Raw genomic sequence first — 19,263 nt, forward strand, 5'->3', positions numbered from 1 at the left:
ATGGTCCATTATATCATCAAAAGGTTCAGAGAATTTGGAAAAATCACTCCACGTAAGCGGCATGGCCAGAAACCAACAATGAATGACTGTGAGCTTCGATCCCTCAAACAGCACTGTATAAAAAACTGACATCAATCTCTAAAGGATATCACCACATGGGCTCAGGAACACTTCAGAAAACCACTGTCACTAAATACAATTCGTCGCTATATTTGTTAAAGCAAGTTAAAGCTCAACTATGCAAAGCGAAAGCCATTTATCAGAAACGCTGCCAGCTTCTCTGGGCCCGAGATCATCTCAGATGGACTGATGCAAAGTGGAAAAGTGTTCTGTGGTCTGACGAGTCCGCATTTGAAATTGTTTTTGGAAATATTCGACATTGTGTAATCCGGACCAAAAGGAAAGCGAACCATCCAGACTGTTATCGACGCATCCGACAGCATCTGTGATGGTATGGGGGTGTATTAGTGCCCAAGGCATGGGTAACTTACACATCTGTGAAGGCACCATTAATGCTGAAAGGTACATACAGCTTTTGGAACAACCTATGCTGCCATCCAAGCGCCCTGCTTATTTCAGCAAGACAATGCCAAGCCACATTCAGCATGTGTTACAACAGCGTGGCTTTGTAAAAAAAGAGTGCTGGTACTTTCCTTGCCCGCCTGCAGTCCAGACCTGTCTCCCATCAAAAATGTGTGGCGCATATATACAGGTATGTATATATATATATATATATATATATATATATATATATATATATATATATATATATATATATATATATATATATATATATATATACAACACCAAATTAGCCCTAGTGTGTGAATGTTGTCTGTCTAAATGTGTTGGTCCTGCGATGAGGTGGCGAATTGTCCAGGGTTTACCCCGCCTTGCGCCCAAATGCAGCTGAGATAAGCTCCAGCGACCCCCAAAAAAGGGTAGAAAATGGATGGTTTCATATGGATGTATACAAGATCTTTTCTTGCAATAAATTACTGACGCTGTGTCGTGTTGTTAAACGTATGAATAGAACCCAATTGGCAAATTCACACAAATTTTTTGAACACAGTGTGCAAAAAAGTTGAACCAATTAAGTACGCTTTGAATGACTTCCAAAACATGGTTAGTGAAGACTATTAGGGTTACTTTTCATTTTCTGTAATGTTTAAGGTTTATTACCGGTACTTGATCATTAGAATTGGCTATGAAACAGCTCTGAAATATGAATATTTCAAATACATTTTTATACTTAGACACAAATTTGAAAAAATCCTTCTCATTCCCATTAACATTTTTCTACCATGTTTTGAGGTTGTGGTGGGGGTCCTTAGAAAAGTGTCTCTCCTGTAAGGGGTTTATGGTCCCATAATGTTTGAAAACCATTGATGTCTGAGCTTTTCTATGTACAGTATTTAAGGGTAAAAATGAACAATTTAGAAAACTGTATTGCGGTAATTCTCAAACCACTACTGGTACGCGGGCTCCTTCTAGTGGTACGCCAAATAATCACTCGATTAAAGGATAATGTTTTATTTTCCTATCGTCAAACATAGTGTTACTGTTCAAATTATGTGAAATGTAACAGTGGACACAAATATTAAATATACTTGAAACTTCTGCCTTGTATGTAATGAATACTTAGGCTTACTATGGTACCGTATTTTTATGTTGGTCATTATGGGTGAGGTGCTACCTGATTCAACAGTTTGAGAACCACTGCATTCAAGGATGCGTACCGTTCACATTTGAACCGATACCGGTACCACGGAATTGATACCGGTACTCTACAATTTTCAGTAATTTTGTGTGTGTCAATAAATGCTTTTTTTTCCCCAATAAAATCTTGTTTTATTATCTTCATGTTATCATTTGCAAGTAGGATATTTAGTTGCAATAGCAGTTGCAAGTCCAAGATGTTAGACGGCAGTAGTGTATGGTTTATGGTGTTTTGTTTTGGTTGCGCCCTAAAAAGTGTTTATTCTATAAGTATTGTACTTATACGATCCAGCTGTGTGATTACAACGTGCATCTTAGTTGAAATTTTCAGGAACAAACGCAAAGGTTTCAAAGTCACCGTGTAAAATCGTGGGATTCGGTTGGTGCCAAAAAGCACCGGATTCAGTCCCCCTCCCTAATTGCACCAGTGTGTTGCGTGTTAGAATACATGTGAGATACTTTTTTTTGTTGCCATCTTCTCCTGTAAGACTACAGTACCTGACAGTGAGAGTAACGTTCTGCTTTCTGCCCTCTGTCTTGCTTTCCTAGGTCCTATGGTCGGCGGAATGACGGATCAGTGGGGACAGAACAAGACCAAGGATAGCAGCATGCCTGACTCGTCTTTAGGTTCACTTATTTCCTTTTTGATACATTGTTTGGTTTGATATGGTGATAACCTTCAGAGATAATTTTCACTGTACAGTATCTAAAGATGAATGTCCGGGGAGGTTCTCGGACTCATGCAGCGCACTATTTTGAAGCACCACTGCTGGAAAATTGTATTCAGCATTTCAAAGTAGCATGGTATTGATTGTACTAATTGATTGGACTATTAAGAGCTGTTTGGCACCGTGTTCATGGGAGCCCAGGTTTTGAGTCAGAGGCCTGACGAGCTGCAAGTGAGGAACAGGAAGTTGGAAATCTGTCATTGCGTACGTTCGAAAAGTAACTCAACACAGCAGAGCATCGTTGTCCAAAGTGGGACTTGGGGGGTCATTTTCGACCGACAGCTTGATTTTATTGGTCCTTAGGCTTTTATTAAACAAAAGCATTGTTTGTGCTGCAAAAATGTTTGTTTGTGCCTTAAAGGACCCACATGTAAAAATCTGGCTAGAAATGGTACTGCAATCACGGTGGAAATTCTGTAGTCCCTCCCCCTCTCTTTGACCGTGGTTGCCAGCCGAATTCAGCTCGATCGACTGGGCTACTCCAAGGAACTTCAATCTTCCACTACCTGTTACTTGAGGTTGAAGTGCTGGGACTATAATAGCTGAATAGACAAGTGTTTTGCCATTAACAAATCTCAAACCAACACATTTTACACAGAAATTTGACTATTTTCAGGAAGAAGTAAGTCATGCATGTGCACAATATCACAACAAATGACAATCATATGGTTATTGTCAGTACTATCAGAAAACAAAGCGTAAAACAAACTACAATAGTTGTACTGGTGAAAATAAGAACAGCATGCCTATCAGCAGCCTAATGTACACCCACAACTAAATAGGAGACTTTTTACCAAGGTATGCCTATAGGCTACTGTTTCAAACCTTTCAGATTGTCATAGAACTTGGCACATGTATCCCACAATTTGCAAACACGAATGAGGAATTATTTTATCACGTCATTTGGCTGTCTCCATACGTTTTGCATTGCAATGATGACAGCCGTCCTAATGTTGGAACCCATTTCCTCGGTGTATCAGCATATTGACAACAAAATAGGCACTGACACTACCCATATCCACATAGGTTTTATTTATCGAAAACATATTTTGCCCAGTCATTTCGAATACACATCGATATCCAGGCTAACAAGCATATATTTCCCCTGTTAGCCAATATGTCGACGTGTCATTGACCGAGCTAGCATGCTAAGCATTACAGTAGGAGCAAAGAACCATCACACTAAGCATTCCTTGCTTTTTTAGCCAAGATCACAGACTGTATTGGACAATATAAGAAAACGTAAATGCCTGACTTACTTATCAGAAAATTAGCAATTTTGTCTTCTAAATACAAAAACATATTCTGCGTTTTCAATCGTCTCCATCTTTCAATGGCAAACCATGGTTTTGTTTGTGGCTTTGTCGTGAATAAGTTGAAAACTGTAACAAGGCCTTTTAGATTTACCAAGATCTGACATGTTTAGTGACTTTACCAGTGGCAGTAGCTCGACGATGATGGTGGGGCAAAACTGGCAACCTGGATGTGACACACTCACTGACTTTTAAATCGGTAAAAAGGTGGAGGGCGGGGCATCGAAATGAAAACAATAACAATATTTCGGGGCTGTAAATCTAATTTTGAAATGAGCATATTCCGGCCAAACTACTGTTATCCGTTATAAAGGTATTCAAAAAGAACATAATTTATTAATGGCTTTTGACAAATCAGGGCCATTTAATTGTGACTTGACATTAAATTAGTACATATGGCTCCTTTAAGGTTTTTAAGATATTCTAAAATATATTGTCTAAGTAGTGATGTCATCCAGCAGGCACCCACCCCGCCTTCCAGTTTTTAATTCATCAAAGTTTTATGGTTTAATGTTTTTAACGTGTAGTTAACACATTGTTAATAACAACTAGACCCCAACTATGTCAATATCTTATTATCGTTTTAATATTCATTAAACCCCACCACCGTCACATAGAACAACTTGTGTCTAAAATTTGAATTACATTTTTTTTTTTAAAAAAAAAGCAAGTCCTGTTTTTCCCTATAAGTTAGTAAAGGCTTAATTCTGACCACGTTTATGCCTTTGCTAGATGATAGAGGCTTACTTAAGGTAAAGTTACGTTAAAGTTAAGTTAAAGTCCCAACGATCGTCACACACTCAATGGGTGTGGTAAAATGTGTCCTCTGGCCGCGCTTGAGGATCATTCGGTATTTTAACCCCCAATTCCAACCCTTGATGCTGAGTGCCAAGGAGGGAGGTAATGGGTCCCATTTTTATAGTCTTTGGTATGACTCGGCTGGGGTTTGAACTCACAACCTCCCAGTCTCAGGGCGTACACTCTAACCACAAGGCCACTGAGCTGATACTTGAAAACCTGGATACTGTATATCACGGTGCCTTATGTTTTATTGCTGGTTGTGGCAACCTTGTCCACCATCGCACTTTATATGCAGCGGAAAACTGTCCATCTTTGTCAGCACTGATTTTCTCGATGGATGGTTTTTATATCATCAGTTCTTGGTCTGGTTCCCCCTTATTTATGTTCTTTTATGCGTAGGGACTCCCGTCGCTACAGTTTAAGTTCACAGGACATCCTTGGTCTGTTGTTTCCTAGAGCCAACACAAGTCTCGATAAAAAGCCTTCAGATTTTCTGCTCCATGGTCATGAAATGAATTACAAAAGGATCATATGCTACCTGAACTGATCCCTTTGGGGGAATTTCAGGCCATTTTAAAGGATCAAGAAGCTGTTTATTTTGGGCATTTTACTTGTTTTTGAAATTGTTTTATTAAAACGTTTTATTTTTTGTTTATTGCATGTTTTATGTTTATCTTGTAAATAACTTTTACTTTTAATTGATAATGATTTAGTTTTTGTTCTATTTATTTATGAAACCAGTTTGATCATCAGCACATTTCACTTTGGGCCTTGGATGCGAAATGTTCAGGCCCCCGGAGCCTCGACATCAGAACCTATTTTTTTAGCACACAGAAGGGTCCCTTTGCATATGTGCGTTGGCATGATCCAGTTGCAAAACATGCCTGTTGCCAAAAGTTATGAAAAAATGAATGCCGTTTAAAGAACACTAGCATAGGCCATAATGAATCAACTAAATTCTATGAGTCAGCTCGTACCTCAAAAACCTCCGAAACAAGTCTTCAACATCATTATAATTATTCAGTGCTTGGCCCCAGAAAAAAAACCAGCACAATTTTAACATGTAAAATGCCTTTTAAAAATAAAAAACTAACTTTTCGATAAGAAATATTGTGTGAAAAACAATACAATAGCATCTACGACAAAACAACAGTACCTTAGTGAAGTGATTTAATGATAGCGCAGTGGGAGAGTGGCCGTGCGCAACCCGAGGGTCGCTGGCTCAAATCCCACCTCGTCACGTCCGTTGTGTCCTGAGCAAGACACTTCACCCTTGCTCCTGATGGGTGCTGGTTGGCGCCTTGCATGGCAGCTCCCTCCATCAGTGTGTGAATGTGTGTGGGAATGGGTAAATTTGGAAGTAGTGTCAAAGCGCTTTGAGTACCTTGAAGGTAGAAAAGCGCTATACAAGTACAACCCATTTATCATTTATCATAATGTACAGCATTTATTTGGAGAGCGGAATTTAGGGATATTGCCTTTGTGCTGCTTCTCTCTCGGACACATTAAACAGCTTTTCCAAATTTTCATGAACACATGTATTCCTTTTAGGTGTTATTTTAACGTCCCTAGCAGTGTGTTGCAGACTGCTATATGCTCGAAGTGCTTTGCCAAGTTGGCTACATGGTCAGTCCTGTTTTTGATACCGTATTATGGAGCGCACCAGTATATAAGCCACATCCTATAAATTTTAGGGTATTTTTATTCTTCATATATAAGCCACAGATATATTTGTTGCGAAATAAGTTATTTACACAGAAATATTTTCTAAATGTTTATTTACATACCTTAATTATTTAGAAACGGTGTCTGTAACAGGGGAGTAAAACGCCATGGATGATTAGAACACTGAACGGCATGTCTACTTCCGGATGAAAGCCCTGAATGGAAGGACACTGCATCACATGTAGTGAGCGAACTTGTCCAAAAGATGGCACCATAGCACAACCAATAAAGCACCTTTTCAGTGTTTTTGCTGGATTTTTTTGTAAACTATTTGCTTTATGGCCGTCAGCGAAGAAAAATCCAAAAATTGGCCCCATCCGTTTTATAAAGCGCATGGTTCAAAGTGAACATCTCTGTTTTCTCTGCCTGCAGGATTCCCTTCATCTGGAATGAGTGGGACCATTGGGTCAAGCATGCCACCACCGTTTCAAACTGGTGTCAACTCGGCTCTTGGCGGGTTGGGCAAAGCTTTGGACACTCAGAAGACCGCCGGTCTGGTTAGCTCAGAGCCCCAAAACATTAGTAACACCAGTGGGAACAACCCGTTCAAAACCAGTGATCCCTTTTCTTCTGGCGCTCCCGGGAACCAAAGTTTGACTCACAGTCCAGGTAAGAGACTGGGGGTTGGTTGGTCACACTGGGTTTGGCGGGGTTACACAAAGATGATAAACTGTATGACCAAACCTTTTTTAGACTTGTCTACCAGTTGCAAACCCGACACGTGGTCTGCGAATGTCTTTCTTTTCTACGGACGGTAGAGCAGTGTAACGTGATGTCACAGGTTTATTGCTATCTTTAGATTCCCTGCACCTTTTTATTTATTCATTGGAGTTACACAACTCAGTAGTTACTGTGGCTTGACACACACTCGGGTTAATGCATGTCTTGGTACTGTGCCAATCCTGGAATAAAGACACACACCCATTAAACACAATCCTCTTTGAGCTATTCATAGCGAGAGAATAAGGCAGCACGCTGATAACATAGCAACCAATCAGGTAATGAGTGGTGAGAAGTCAGTTTTAGAGTGAAATGCAACTTTATGTCACTTTTCAGTTTTTCTTCCCAGGCATGCAGGAGATGATAGAAAAAGAGCTATTTTTAACAAATGGATTATTTTTTTTTTTTACATATTTAATTGATCATGGTGGCTACTGCAACCCGTGGCAAAATTATAGATCTATAAGACTTTAAGGATGTTCATGAGTTTATTTAATTTGTAGAAAAAAAACAGCTAACAGGCATGACACTATAGTCATTTCGTCCCAGGGCATCTAAGATTAGATCTGACCAATCCGAGTTTTAGACTAAATCTGATCAATCTAAATCCAAGACTAGATCTGACAAATCCAAGTCTAAGACTAGATCTGACCAATCTAATTTTGAGACTAGATCCGACTAATCGATGTCTAAGACTAGATCTGACCAATCCAAGTCAAAGACTAGATCTGACCAGTCTAAGGCTAAATCTAGAACCAATCTAAGTCTATGATCATGAACTGATGAAGCCACCTCGGATGAGAGGCGAAACGTCTTTTAAGACAAACCGAACAGTCCAGTTGTGATTGATTGAATGCCTTGAGATGACAATGACCTGATAAATGAGACCATTCATGAACAAATGGTCATTTCGTGGTTTTAAAAAACACTATAAGAAATCAAGAAAATAAATTGAAGTAGTCAATAGTTTAACTTTTAGATCCAGCAGAGTGAAAAATGTATAGACTCCCTAAATTCTGAAGTAAAATTATAGAATGAACACCATCATTAGTACTTTGTTGCACCACCTCTAGCTTTTATACCAGCTTGCAGACTCTGAGGCATGGACTTAGCGATAACGCTTCATCAGTCTTGTTTCAACTTTCTCAGATCAGCCTTGCAGGTTTTCAGTCTTGTCATCCACCATTTTCTTCAGTTTGCACCAAACATTTTAAACAGGACTAAGATCCGGACTATTTGCAGACCATGACATTGACCTTATACAATTTTTTCAAGAACAGTTTTGACATATTTTGCTCCTTGGTAAGATGCATCATCATGTAGAAAATGATGTCATCCACGCCAAACATATTTTCCATTGATGGAATAATAGACATACAGTCAAGGTGTGCATTTGTTGAAGATGTACTGACAGCTATCATTAGCTGTCAGTACAGAGGTGACAGAGTACAGAGGTGACATGACTGCATGTCACCTTTGACATGCAGCAAAAAGTATCAATGACTCTCGAGATGTTTTCTTTAGGCAGTAGTTTTCATAAATCTCATTGTAACCAAAATCAAACCAAAGTTCCAGCATCATCACCTTTCCCGTGCAGATTTCCCCATTCATCACTGAATATGACTTTTATCCAGTCATGCATAGTCCATTATTGATTTTCTTTAGTCCTTTGGAATCTTGTTTTTGCTGTTTAGGTGTCGATGACCACTTTTGTTAAAATTTTCTATATTTAAATCTCACTTCTTTTAGGCGCTTTCTTACAGACCATGACTCCAGTTTTGTTCTTTATTTGTTTTGCTGAGCATCTTCTGTTTTCAAAACACATTGCTTGAAGTTTTCTGATGTTTTCCTTGGTCTACCAGTATGCTGGTCTTTTACAACCTTACCATATTGTTTGTACATGGTCCAGACTTTAGACACAGCTGACTGAACAATCAGTCAGTCTCTTACAACATTGCATGATGATTTACCTTCTTATAGAAGTTTGATAATCCTCTCCTTTGTTTCAACCGACATCTCTTGTGTTGGACCCATAATTCATGTCAATCTACCTGCTGCAACAGCTCTCCAAGGTGGGAACACTCCTTTTTGACCACAGACTAATGACCAGATTTATTCTGATGCAGGTGTCAGTTTTGGAAATTAACATTTACAGGGTGTGTCCAACATTTTTCCCTCAGAATTAATAATTTCTCACTCTGTTTGATCTAAAAATTAAATTGTCACTGACTACCACAATTTATTTTCTTGGTTTCTTTTAGTGTTTCTTAAAGCCAGAAAGTTCGATTCCAGTTTTGTGCATGTCCCCCGTCATCTTATTTTTCTACAAAATTAACAACTGAATGAATATCCTCCACATCTACTGATTCCATCATTTTTTTGTAGGGTTTTTTTTTTCAGTATTGGACTTTTTCTGCCTGTCATTCTGTCATAACTCACATTTGATATAATATGATGGAGTGTATGTATTTTGCCATTTGCCTTTTCTTTATGTTTTATGTATTGATTGATTGATGCATGTGTCATAATGGTTCATTGTATTCAGTGATTTATCCAGCATGTTTTTATATAATGCATGTCAATCTGTAGTCACAATGCTACTAGTATCCAATTACAGCCTGATAATGTAATATGACATGATTAGGCGCCTTTTCTCAAATAAATCTCAATAGAAATAATCCGTTGTTGGCTGTCTGGTTACATAAAAAAACTAACTAATAATAATAATAATTTGTTGCATTGGTATTGTACTGTCAACTTATTTTTGACTTACCTATATTGCACTAAGCAGATGGGGCAGAGACGATTGTTTTGTCATACCACTGACCAAGTTACATTCTTCACTTATGTTATTATGCTTTGCTTTTGAAGATGTTTTATTTCCTGACATTATTGGGTTGTACCAATGTGGTGGCAATCACGTTTTAAAGTTACACTGTACTGGCAAAGGGCGTTTCTGAAACAAGATGGATTGTTATTAATGTTTTTCTCACTTCCCTCCGAACAGGTAGAAGTGTCGTCATGCATGTTTCTAAAATATAGTGCGATAAATACTTTAGGAAATGCTTCGTTTACAGTAGGTACGGTTGTATGTTTGCCTCATTTGCTTAAAGAGAAGCTGCACTTTAAAAAAATGTTGCTTATTTTTTGCAATCTGTATTAAAGACATTGATTTTTTTTGTTAATGCATTCTAAATATTAAATACATGCGATCAAAACTCCGCAAAGCCAATGGGAGATCCTCTATTTTGCCCTTAAAATCCAATGAATTCCCATTCAATAATCACCAGCAATACTCCATTTTCATTTCATGACTTGAAGAATATCAACAAGTATCGGTGATATTGTTATTATAAGCGCTAACACAGACAAATTACTTTTAGCATCGCCGTGATCAGCTTGTGTACAGTTTCGACATGATCGAATGGTGGTGTTTCCTCGCATCCTTGCTCCACAGAAGTTTATTCTAGATCTTAAATCGTGCCTCCTACCTGGATAGTAGAAGAATGAGAATGCAGTTAGACAAGTTGGTAAACTTTGACAGTCAATTTAATGGAGAAAACGACATGAAAAAGACACTTGGCTCCACCCCCCATTTCTTTGCTAGGATTTTGAGTCATTCTTCATCTAAACAAAAATATATGAACATCCTAGCAGTCGGCATCCTAATGACAGCAGACTTTGTAAAGTAAGTGATGTTTTATTATGTTTGCTGTTAGCAATGATCAGTGATGAAAAGAAAAAAAAAGTTGTTTTTTTTAATCAATGCTTGAAATAATTAAAGTACGTAAATATTACATTTTATTATAAATGTTACTACACTACATATATACTTACATTATCTATATAAAACCTTAATGGAGGCGTTTGGATGTTTTTTCAAGGGCTTTTATAGGCAGAATAGAGTGGCAGACTTTTGATTGCATTTATTTAATATTTTGAATGCATTAAAAAAACACATCCATCATCATGTTTTTCATAGTGACTGTGAATGAAAAATGAAAAAAAAGGCAGTTCCACTTCAAAGTTTGAGTGAAGAGTGCACTACCGACCTGATACGTCCGCAAGAGAAAGAGATGATAAATTATGATCTGCTCACAGACGTGGTTGTTTGAGCCCATTGCAGCTGGTCCTGGATAGTCCCACTTCTCACATGCAGGATTCTCACCGGAATGAGGCAAAAAATACAACCTTACCTACTGTATACTTGTGGGTTTTTTTTGTAACTTTGTCATTAAAACCATCACAACAGATGCATACGCAATATTTTGAGAAATATAATATGTGGGGAAAGTTGAAGACTGAGCTTTGAATAGCATTAGTTGAATGAAAGCAAAAACAGGAAGCAATAATGTGACACAAATAAAACCCCATCTTCAGACCCTCAGCCATTCTTACATTTTGATTAGATGTCTGTAAGAGTTAAACCTCGTAAGGCAAAAGAAAGACAGCAACACCAATTAGGTTCACTTTTTGGGATTTATTTTCTGACAGAGTATGTGAGTGGTTCCTCCTCTTATAAAACCTTCCCCCCTCGGCAGCTCCCATCCTCTCTCCCAGCGGCTCAGTGGATGACAGCAGCCCCACCTCCTCCACTTCCGAACACCTCAGTCCTGAGCACTTTGGGGCGGGGTGTGAGGCCGGCAAGCAACAGCAAAGACGGAAGAAGAAGAAGAGGAAGGACAGTGACGAGGTGCACAGCATCTTGAATAGCCGGGACAATAACGGCCAGTACGACAAACATGGGTCACAGGATAAGGGGGAACAGTGGGTGGAGGATGATGAGGAAGAGAACTGGGAGTGGGGAGTCAAAGACGGTGGAGCAGGGGGTCGAGTCAGAGGCAGGAAATCTAAGAGTCGGGCAAGACTACCGGAGGAGTGGGGCGCGCCGCAGAAAGCAACGTCTCTTACTTCCGATACTGTGGCTCCTACCTGGGCTACAGTAGCAGACAAAGGCCCTTTGGACTCCGACGCTCGGAATTCCAACAAAAGTCAATGTTTTCCCTCCATGCAAATACCGACAAGTTCCACTGATCACTCCCGCAGTGTTCTAGCTACAGAGTCATCGTCACGCTCCAATGACTGGCAAAATGTGACCAGCAAACCTCAACCTGTTATCAGCTCAGCTGGCAACACTCCCAGCAAGAGTAGCGTGGCCGGGGCTGTTAGGGATGATTTAGCATTCTTGACAGGGGACAATCTGAGCCCAGTCTCCCAGACATTCTCTTTTCTCGATTCAGTCCTCCAGACCCCGCCAGATTCAACTCCTGACTCACAGAACCCCACCCCTATCACCAACACCCCCTCTCTTGCCTCGGCAGCCTTGTCCACATCAGTGGAAGCAGATGTCCCTTCTTCACAGACTACAGTTGTTTCACCCTCACCTGTCAAAGAAACCCATCGTCCCAAAACTACGTTTGAATCAGTCCTCAACGCTGATGCTAAGCCCTTTGTCCCCTCCGCCTCACTCATGTCCTCCACAAGCTCTTTACCTGCAGCCACTACGGTCGTTAGTGCATTACCATCCTCCGGCACCGGTGGCACTGAATTTACACAACTTAGTTGTCCTCCTATCACAAACAGTGAAATCCCTAAACCTCCGTCACCAGACACTGTCCCCAAAGCTGCCGGCACTCTCCCTTTTTCCACCACAGTCTCTCCCTCTCTCCTTGCACACTCCAAGAACCAGGAGTCTGCATCACCACTGGAAGGTTGGTGAACTACAGGAAAGACTAAATAACATGGGGCTATAGCAAACAATGCTTCATGCTTGGAAAGCTTCTAATATGTTTTTTATGTATTTATTTATTTTATTTTGCATGTGTTTTTTTTCAATTGAGTACCAGACTCCCTTGGTCCTTGCTCTATTTGTAATTATTTGCAGGGCCCAACAGTTGAAACAAGCTGTGTTTAAGAAATGTAGTGTAGAACATGAAGTACAGTGCTAGTACTCAGAGGTGTGGACTTGGACTCCAGTTGCAATTTTAAAGACTTTGGACTCGACCTGAAAATATCACCATATACTTGCACTCGACATCAATTGCTGCATTTCCATTGCAGTTTTTTGCTAAATAAAAGCGATATTTCTAAAAATTTCGACAAAGTGTTTACAATAACGCTGTAATCCTGGTAAATACTCATCCCGCGAGACTCTATTTTGAGGAAGGTATTGCAGACACCCGTGCCGTGATGTCAATAGATTACGAAGGCTGCGAGTGAAGGCCCCTTCGACACTGTTAGGGCAAGCCTGCGGGTCAGCCTCTATTGCTGGGAAGGGACCCGCGAGATGGCTCGGTGCAGCGGTGCCGCCTCGCTCCCTTCCAGCTGATCGATTGGAGTCTTACCACCCCCTCGACATTGTCCGGGTAATGTGGGTCTCTCCAAGCCTGCGGGTAGGCCTCCATTGACGGGAAGGGACCGCGAGACGGCCCGGTGCAGCGCTGCGCCTCGCTCCCCCCCAGGCGACCGATTGGAGACTTACGGCCCCCTTGACATTGTTTGGGCATGTGGGTCTCTCCGACCGAGCCTGCGGGTCAGCCTCCACTGCTAGGAAGGGATCTGCAAAACGGATGCCCGCTTCCCCAGGGTGACTGATCGGACGTGAAACAAGACAACCTGTGTGCCATAGTTGTCCTGCGTTGGCACCCCTCCAGTTCGGTGTTTATTTTTGAAAAGTGATTCCGTCGTACTTTTGTGAAACATTTCAATATCAAAACGTCTCAAAAACCCCCTCATGAGAGCGCAGAAATGTTTCAGCAATATTTGACGTTTATCGAAATATGGGTGCTTCCCTCACCAGTTTCTTATTGAGATCTTTAGGTTTTGCACATTTCTCAGTTTGATGGAATGCAGCCACTGACAACTTTAAAACTTTATAAGATTTGAGTGATTATGTGAGGGTGTCCAGTAATTGTGTCCCCGGTTGTAATTCCCATCCATCCGTCCATCTTCTTCCGCTTATCCGAGGTCAGGTCACGGGGGTAGCAGCCTAAGCACGGAAGCCCAGACTTCCCTCTCCCCAACTACTTTGTCCACCTCCTGCCGGGGGATCCCGAGGCATTCCCAGGCCAGCCGGGAGACATAGTCTTCCCAACGTGTCCTGGGTCTTTCCCTTGGCCTCTTACTGGTCGGACGTGCCCGAAACACCTCCTTAGGGAGGTGTTCGGGTGGCATCCTGAGCAGATGCCTGAACCACCTCATCTGTCTCCTCTCGATGTGGAGGAGCAGTGGCTTTACTTTGAGCTCCTCCCTGATGACAGAGCTTCTCACCCTATCTCTAAGGGAGAGCCCGTCACCCGGCGGACGAAACTCTTTTCAGCCACTTGTACTTGTCCTTTTGGTCATAACTCAAAGCTCATGACCATAGGTGAGGATGGGAACGTAGATCAACCGGTAATTTGAGAGCTTTGCAGAGGAAGAGTTCAAGTACCTGGCTGTAATATAAAAAATATATTTTTAATACTACTAGTCATGGCCACCCTTCCTTTCGCCATCTGTGTTTGAATGTGATGTATTATGCAAAACACTTTTGGTATCAATCTAGGTATGGTAAAGTGTATAAATACAGACCATTTCCCATTTGAATATCTTGCCTATGTTACAACTTTGCATTGCAGTATAATCGCCAAGGACATGATCCGGAAACCACGACTCGGTGTCAAAGATATTGTAGCATGCAAGACTAATGCGCAAGGTCTCCTTGTAGCAATTGATACAAGATACTGTTTTATTTGTCATTTCCCTTCAAGATCTCTTTACAGTCAACCCGTAGAAAGTGGCGAGGTGTTCCATCAGAGGCAACCAATCAAATTGGGATAAGGACGATTGGGTTCAGGCGAATATATACATTCCAATGTTTGTCAGCTATGATTGCCTGTTCCATTCCGCCTTGCCGCATTGTTATGCACTTATAGATTTAGTTCATCCCATCAATCGTGACGGGAAGCCTCTGGGTACCCTAAACTGCAGCCGTTATCGTCCCAAAGGAAAACGCTCAATCAAATCAGCAGACCCTGTTATCATTGTTCCAAATAGGTAGATACTTCGATGTCCTCAAAGAAAGAATCCCCAGGCACAGGACCCTCCACTTCTTCAACGTGCTCATGGATGCTCAGGATAGGGAGGTTTCCCCAAACCCGAGCTTCTCGTTGAGACAGACCTTGTCGACTGCGTTGAGAGACCAGAGTATCACGTCTGCTTTAGGTTTGGAGAACAGTGCGGTTGTGTGTCTCCAAATAAGTTGAGATGAAGAAGTAACAAAGAAGGGAAAGATAACGGAGAGGGAAGGGAAGTGACCGGCTTCATTGAGAGCAAGAATGGAAGTGCACCCTTTGTAGTAAGCTAGTCCTTTCACGTTTACTACAAAACAGGCCAGGAATTGACTACACAACAAGCTATCCAAACATACGGTCCCATAAGATTAAAACAGCACAGGCATGTGGCGGCCATCTTAGTCAGGGCAACGTTCAAATTATAATGACAATAAAACATAATTTGCTCATTTTTCAACCGATTTTCATGCGGTTAATTTAAATTCAACGGTGACTTAAGACTTGACTTGAACCAGGGATCAAAGACTTCGGACTTAGTTTAGACTTGCAATTCATTGACTTACTCTCACCTCTGCTAGTACTTAGCACAATACTGGTTTAGTTGGGCCCTAAATGAGTAAACCGTCAGGTGCTACATTTCATGTCTAATTGCTTGTTGTCTCCTGCCTGATGCTGTGTGTTGCTCTACAGAGTCATCCATAACCTCTTTTCACTTGATATACCTCCTCTGATGTCCTTCCTCCCCGCAGTGGCCTCTATGCCATAGAACAAGGCTGTCCAAACTTCTTCCAGCGAGGGCCGCGTCAATAAAAACTGAAGACATTTTGTACATTAACTATACTAAAACCAATACAATATAGGTCAACCAATATATGCTAAACCATCTGAAGACAACATCCATATTTTAGCTTTTGGATATTGGTATCAAAGCACATTCTATGTTATTTTGCCCTAATTTAAGAATTTTCAAGCACATAAATGTCCAAATTACTTAGATACCAGACAGTAGTATTGGCCACGAAGCGAGACAAAAACTATCAAACTGCGCTGTTCAGTATCGTGGCCACTGATTGGCTCAGCCTCAGCCAGCATTATCAACTCCAACATGCTAACTTTTACAGCGAATTTTGCAGTGGAATGCCTCAAATGAATGTAACTTGGCTTTTGACATATGCTAACTGTTAGAATGCTAGCATTATAACATTAGCATGCATTTTTTTGGGCCAAATTTGTAGCCGAATTCCTTACACTCATTTAACTTGGTACTTGACATATGCTAACATTTGCGTGTTAACTCGTTTAGCCAATTTTGCAGCCGAACACCCAAGACTCCTAGGACTTGGTACTTGACACATGCAGAATGTTAGCATGCTAGGATAGGAAATTTTCATGCTAACTTTTATTTAGCCAATTTTGCAGCCAAACACCTCAGTCTCATATAACTTGGTGCTTGAAGATGTTAACTGTTACCATGCTAGCATTATAAAATTAGCATGCTAACTTATTTTTGTACATTTTGAAGCCAAACATCACAGACTCATAGGACTTGGTATTTGACACATGCTAACTGTTAGAATGCTAACTTTACCAGTCTAGCATGCCAACATTAACATTCTCACATGCTAATGTTACCATTATAGCATGTTAACATTAGCATGCTAACTTTTTTTTAGCCAGCTATGCAGCGGAACTGCTTAGTCATATACCCCGGTGCTTTGAATATGCTAACATTAGCATGCTAACTTGTTTTTTAGCCAATTTTGCAGTCAAACACCTCAGACTCATAGGACTTGGTACTTGACACATGTGAATTGTTAGCATGCTAGCATTATAACATTAGCATGCTAACTTTTTTTTGCCAATTTTGCAGCCAAACACCTCAGACTCATAGGACTTGGTACTTGACACATGCTAACTGTTAGAATGCTAACTTTACCAGTCCAACATGCTAACATTAGCATTCTGGCTGGCCAACGTTGGCATTCTAGCATGCAAATTATAGCATGCTAACTTTTTTAGACAACTATGCAGCGGAACACCTCAGTCATATAACTTGGCATGCTAACATTAGCATGCAATTTTTTTTTGGGGCCAAACACTTCAGACTCATAGCACTTGGTATTTGACACATCGTAACCGTTATCATGCTAACGTTACCATTCTGACATGCTAAAATAAGAATGCTCTCTTTTTTAACTAATTATGCATTGGAATACCTGAGAGTCATACAGTTGGTACTTGGCACATGCTAACTGTAAAGATGTTAACGTTTGTACGTTAAAATGCTAACATTAATGTGCTAACTTTTTTCAGCCAATTTTGCAGCCTAAAACCTCAGACTTATCGGACTTGGTATTTGATACATGCTGTTAGCATGTTAACTCTTTTAGCTAATTACGCAGCAGAACACTTCAGAGTCATATGACTTCGTACTTTACACATGCTAACTGTAAGCATGCTACCATTAGCATGCTAATCTTTTGTTTTACTCACGGACGCTTCAGTCATATGACGTCGTACTTGGCGCACTCAAACTGTTAGCATGCTAACATTAGCATTTGACTTTGGCTCTCACATTTCAGCATTCACTTACAATTTCTGCTAAATTTGCAGTTGTTTTATTTGTGTCATGTTCTATTCCGGAATGTTTTTATTTTTTCTGTATAATTTGTCGAGGGCAAATCAAATAAACACAGCCGCCATAGAAAAACAGACATTACCTAGCTAGCATGAAACGTCAGTAAGTCACAGCTGTCGTTCTCTAAAAGCTCTCTGAACCTTTATGTGATTCACAGCTGTCATATATTAGGTTGTGCTTTGTTACACGATGGACCAAAACAACCCACCATCTTTGGTGCAACAACCCTGTGCTGCGTTTTGTTCAGTAACCTCTGAGTGATCTCTACTCAGTCTCTGGCCACCTGTGGCCTCGGTTCGTTCAATATCCTACGCAGTTTGTAGAACAGAAACCTGACCAGTAAGTGCCAGTGATTGCAAAATATCATTCACTCTATAGGAGGGGCATTCTATGGGGGTGGCATCGCTATCTACATTCTTGCACTGTTTTCCAACATGAGTCAATCGGAAGCCATCTGAATAATGTCATCTGCGACCATACTGGACAGGTTTAACACTTCCTATAGTTTTTATTGTATGCTAACCAGTTAGCAAAAAAATAATAAATTTCTAACATTGTCCTTCTCTCTCTCTCCTTTCCCTCTTTCTCTCTCTCTCTCTCTCTCTCTCACAATGCTGTCAACGACGTACAGCCCCAGGTAAGTTGTATTTCTATAAGTCATGCGTGTTGTGCACATTACACAGGTTTTAATGTAAACATTATGCTCATATTACAAAAGTTTGTAATTAGTTTGACAGAGGTGTCAAACTTGTTTTCATTGAGGGCCACATTGCAGTTATGTTGGCCCTCAGAGGGCCTCTTGTATTATTACACAAATCAATGTTTTTAATGTCAATGTAAAAATACTGATCTGTAGATTTTACGGTAAAAAACTGGCAGCTCAGACGCAATCATTTTACCATAAAATTTACAATGTTTTCACAGCATATTACTGTAAATGGAAATGTTTACTGCTGTTTTTTTACTGTAAAAGAACTGCTGTAATTTTTTATATAAAATGTTTGTGTATTTTTTACAGTACATATAGAACTGCTTTGTTACAATAAAAATCTGGCAGCTGAGCTGCCAGTTTTTAATTATTTTAATTTTTTTTTACCGTAAAACAAAATGTAGATTTTACAGTGTATTACTGTAAATAGCATATCGATACCAGTTTTTTTAATAGTAATAACTGGCAGCTAATTTGCCACATGTTTTAATCATAAAGAACAATGGTACTGTTTATTGACTGTTTACAGTAAATTGCTGTAAAAACCACAGTAAATTTCACAATTGTGATGTAAAATCGATATAGACGGATAAAAAGTATTTATTTATATTTTAACCAAAATGGTTGAAATGTATGATACTATATTTGTTGTATTATTATGTAATATTTATGTTTAAAGATATATACAGTATATATATATATATATATATATATATATATATATATATATGTGGCGCTTAGCTGGCATCGTGGTGTGGGTTCGTTCTCTCTATTATGCAGGCGGATTGGACACAAGGTAAGAAATTATGATTTATTTATACTATAAAACAGACAGAGGTGGGTAGTAACGCACTACATT

At 40.0% G+C, this 19,263-nt stretch overlaps 1 protein-coding gene across 1 annotated transcript in view; it reads left to right on the top strand.

Moving 5' to 3' along the window:
- The window catches only part of LOC133544887 (uncharacterized), a 69,290-nt gene extending 50,901 nt beyond the window's left edge, over positions 1–18,389 (top strand). Inside the window, exons 4-6 of the mRNA XM_061890116.1 lie at positions 2,269–2,346; positions 6,659–6,895; positions 11,548–18,389. Coding sequence (XP_061746100.1) covers positions 2,269–2,346; positions 6,659–6,895; positions 11,548–12,725 — 1,493 coding nt within the window. The 3' untranslated portion in view covers positions 12,726–18,389. The remainder of the gene's footprint in view (positions 1–2,268; positions 2,347–6,658; positions 6,896–11,547) is intronic.
- The last annotated feature ends 874 nt before the right edge of the window (positions 18,390–19,263 follow it).

This window comes from Nerophis ophidion, linkage group LG28, assembly GCF_033978795.1.
Source record: "Nerophis ophidion isolate RoL-2023_Sa linkage group LG28, RoL_Noph_v1.0, whole genome shotgun sequence".
Lineage (NCBI taxonomy): Eukaryota > Metazoa > Chordata > Actinopteri > Syngnathiformes > Syngnathidae > Nerophis > Nerophis ophidion.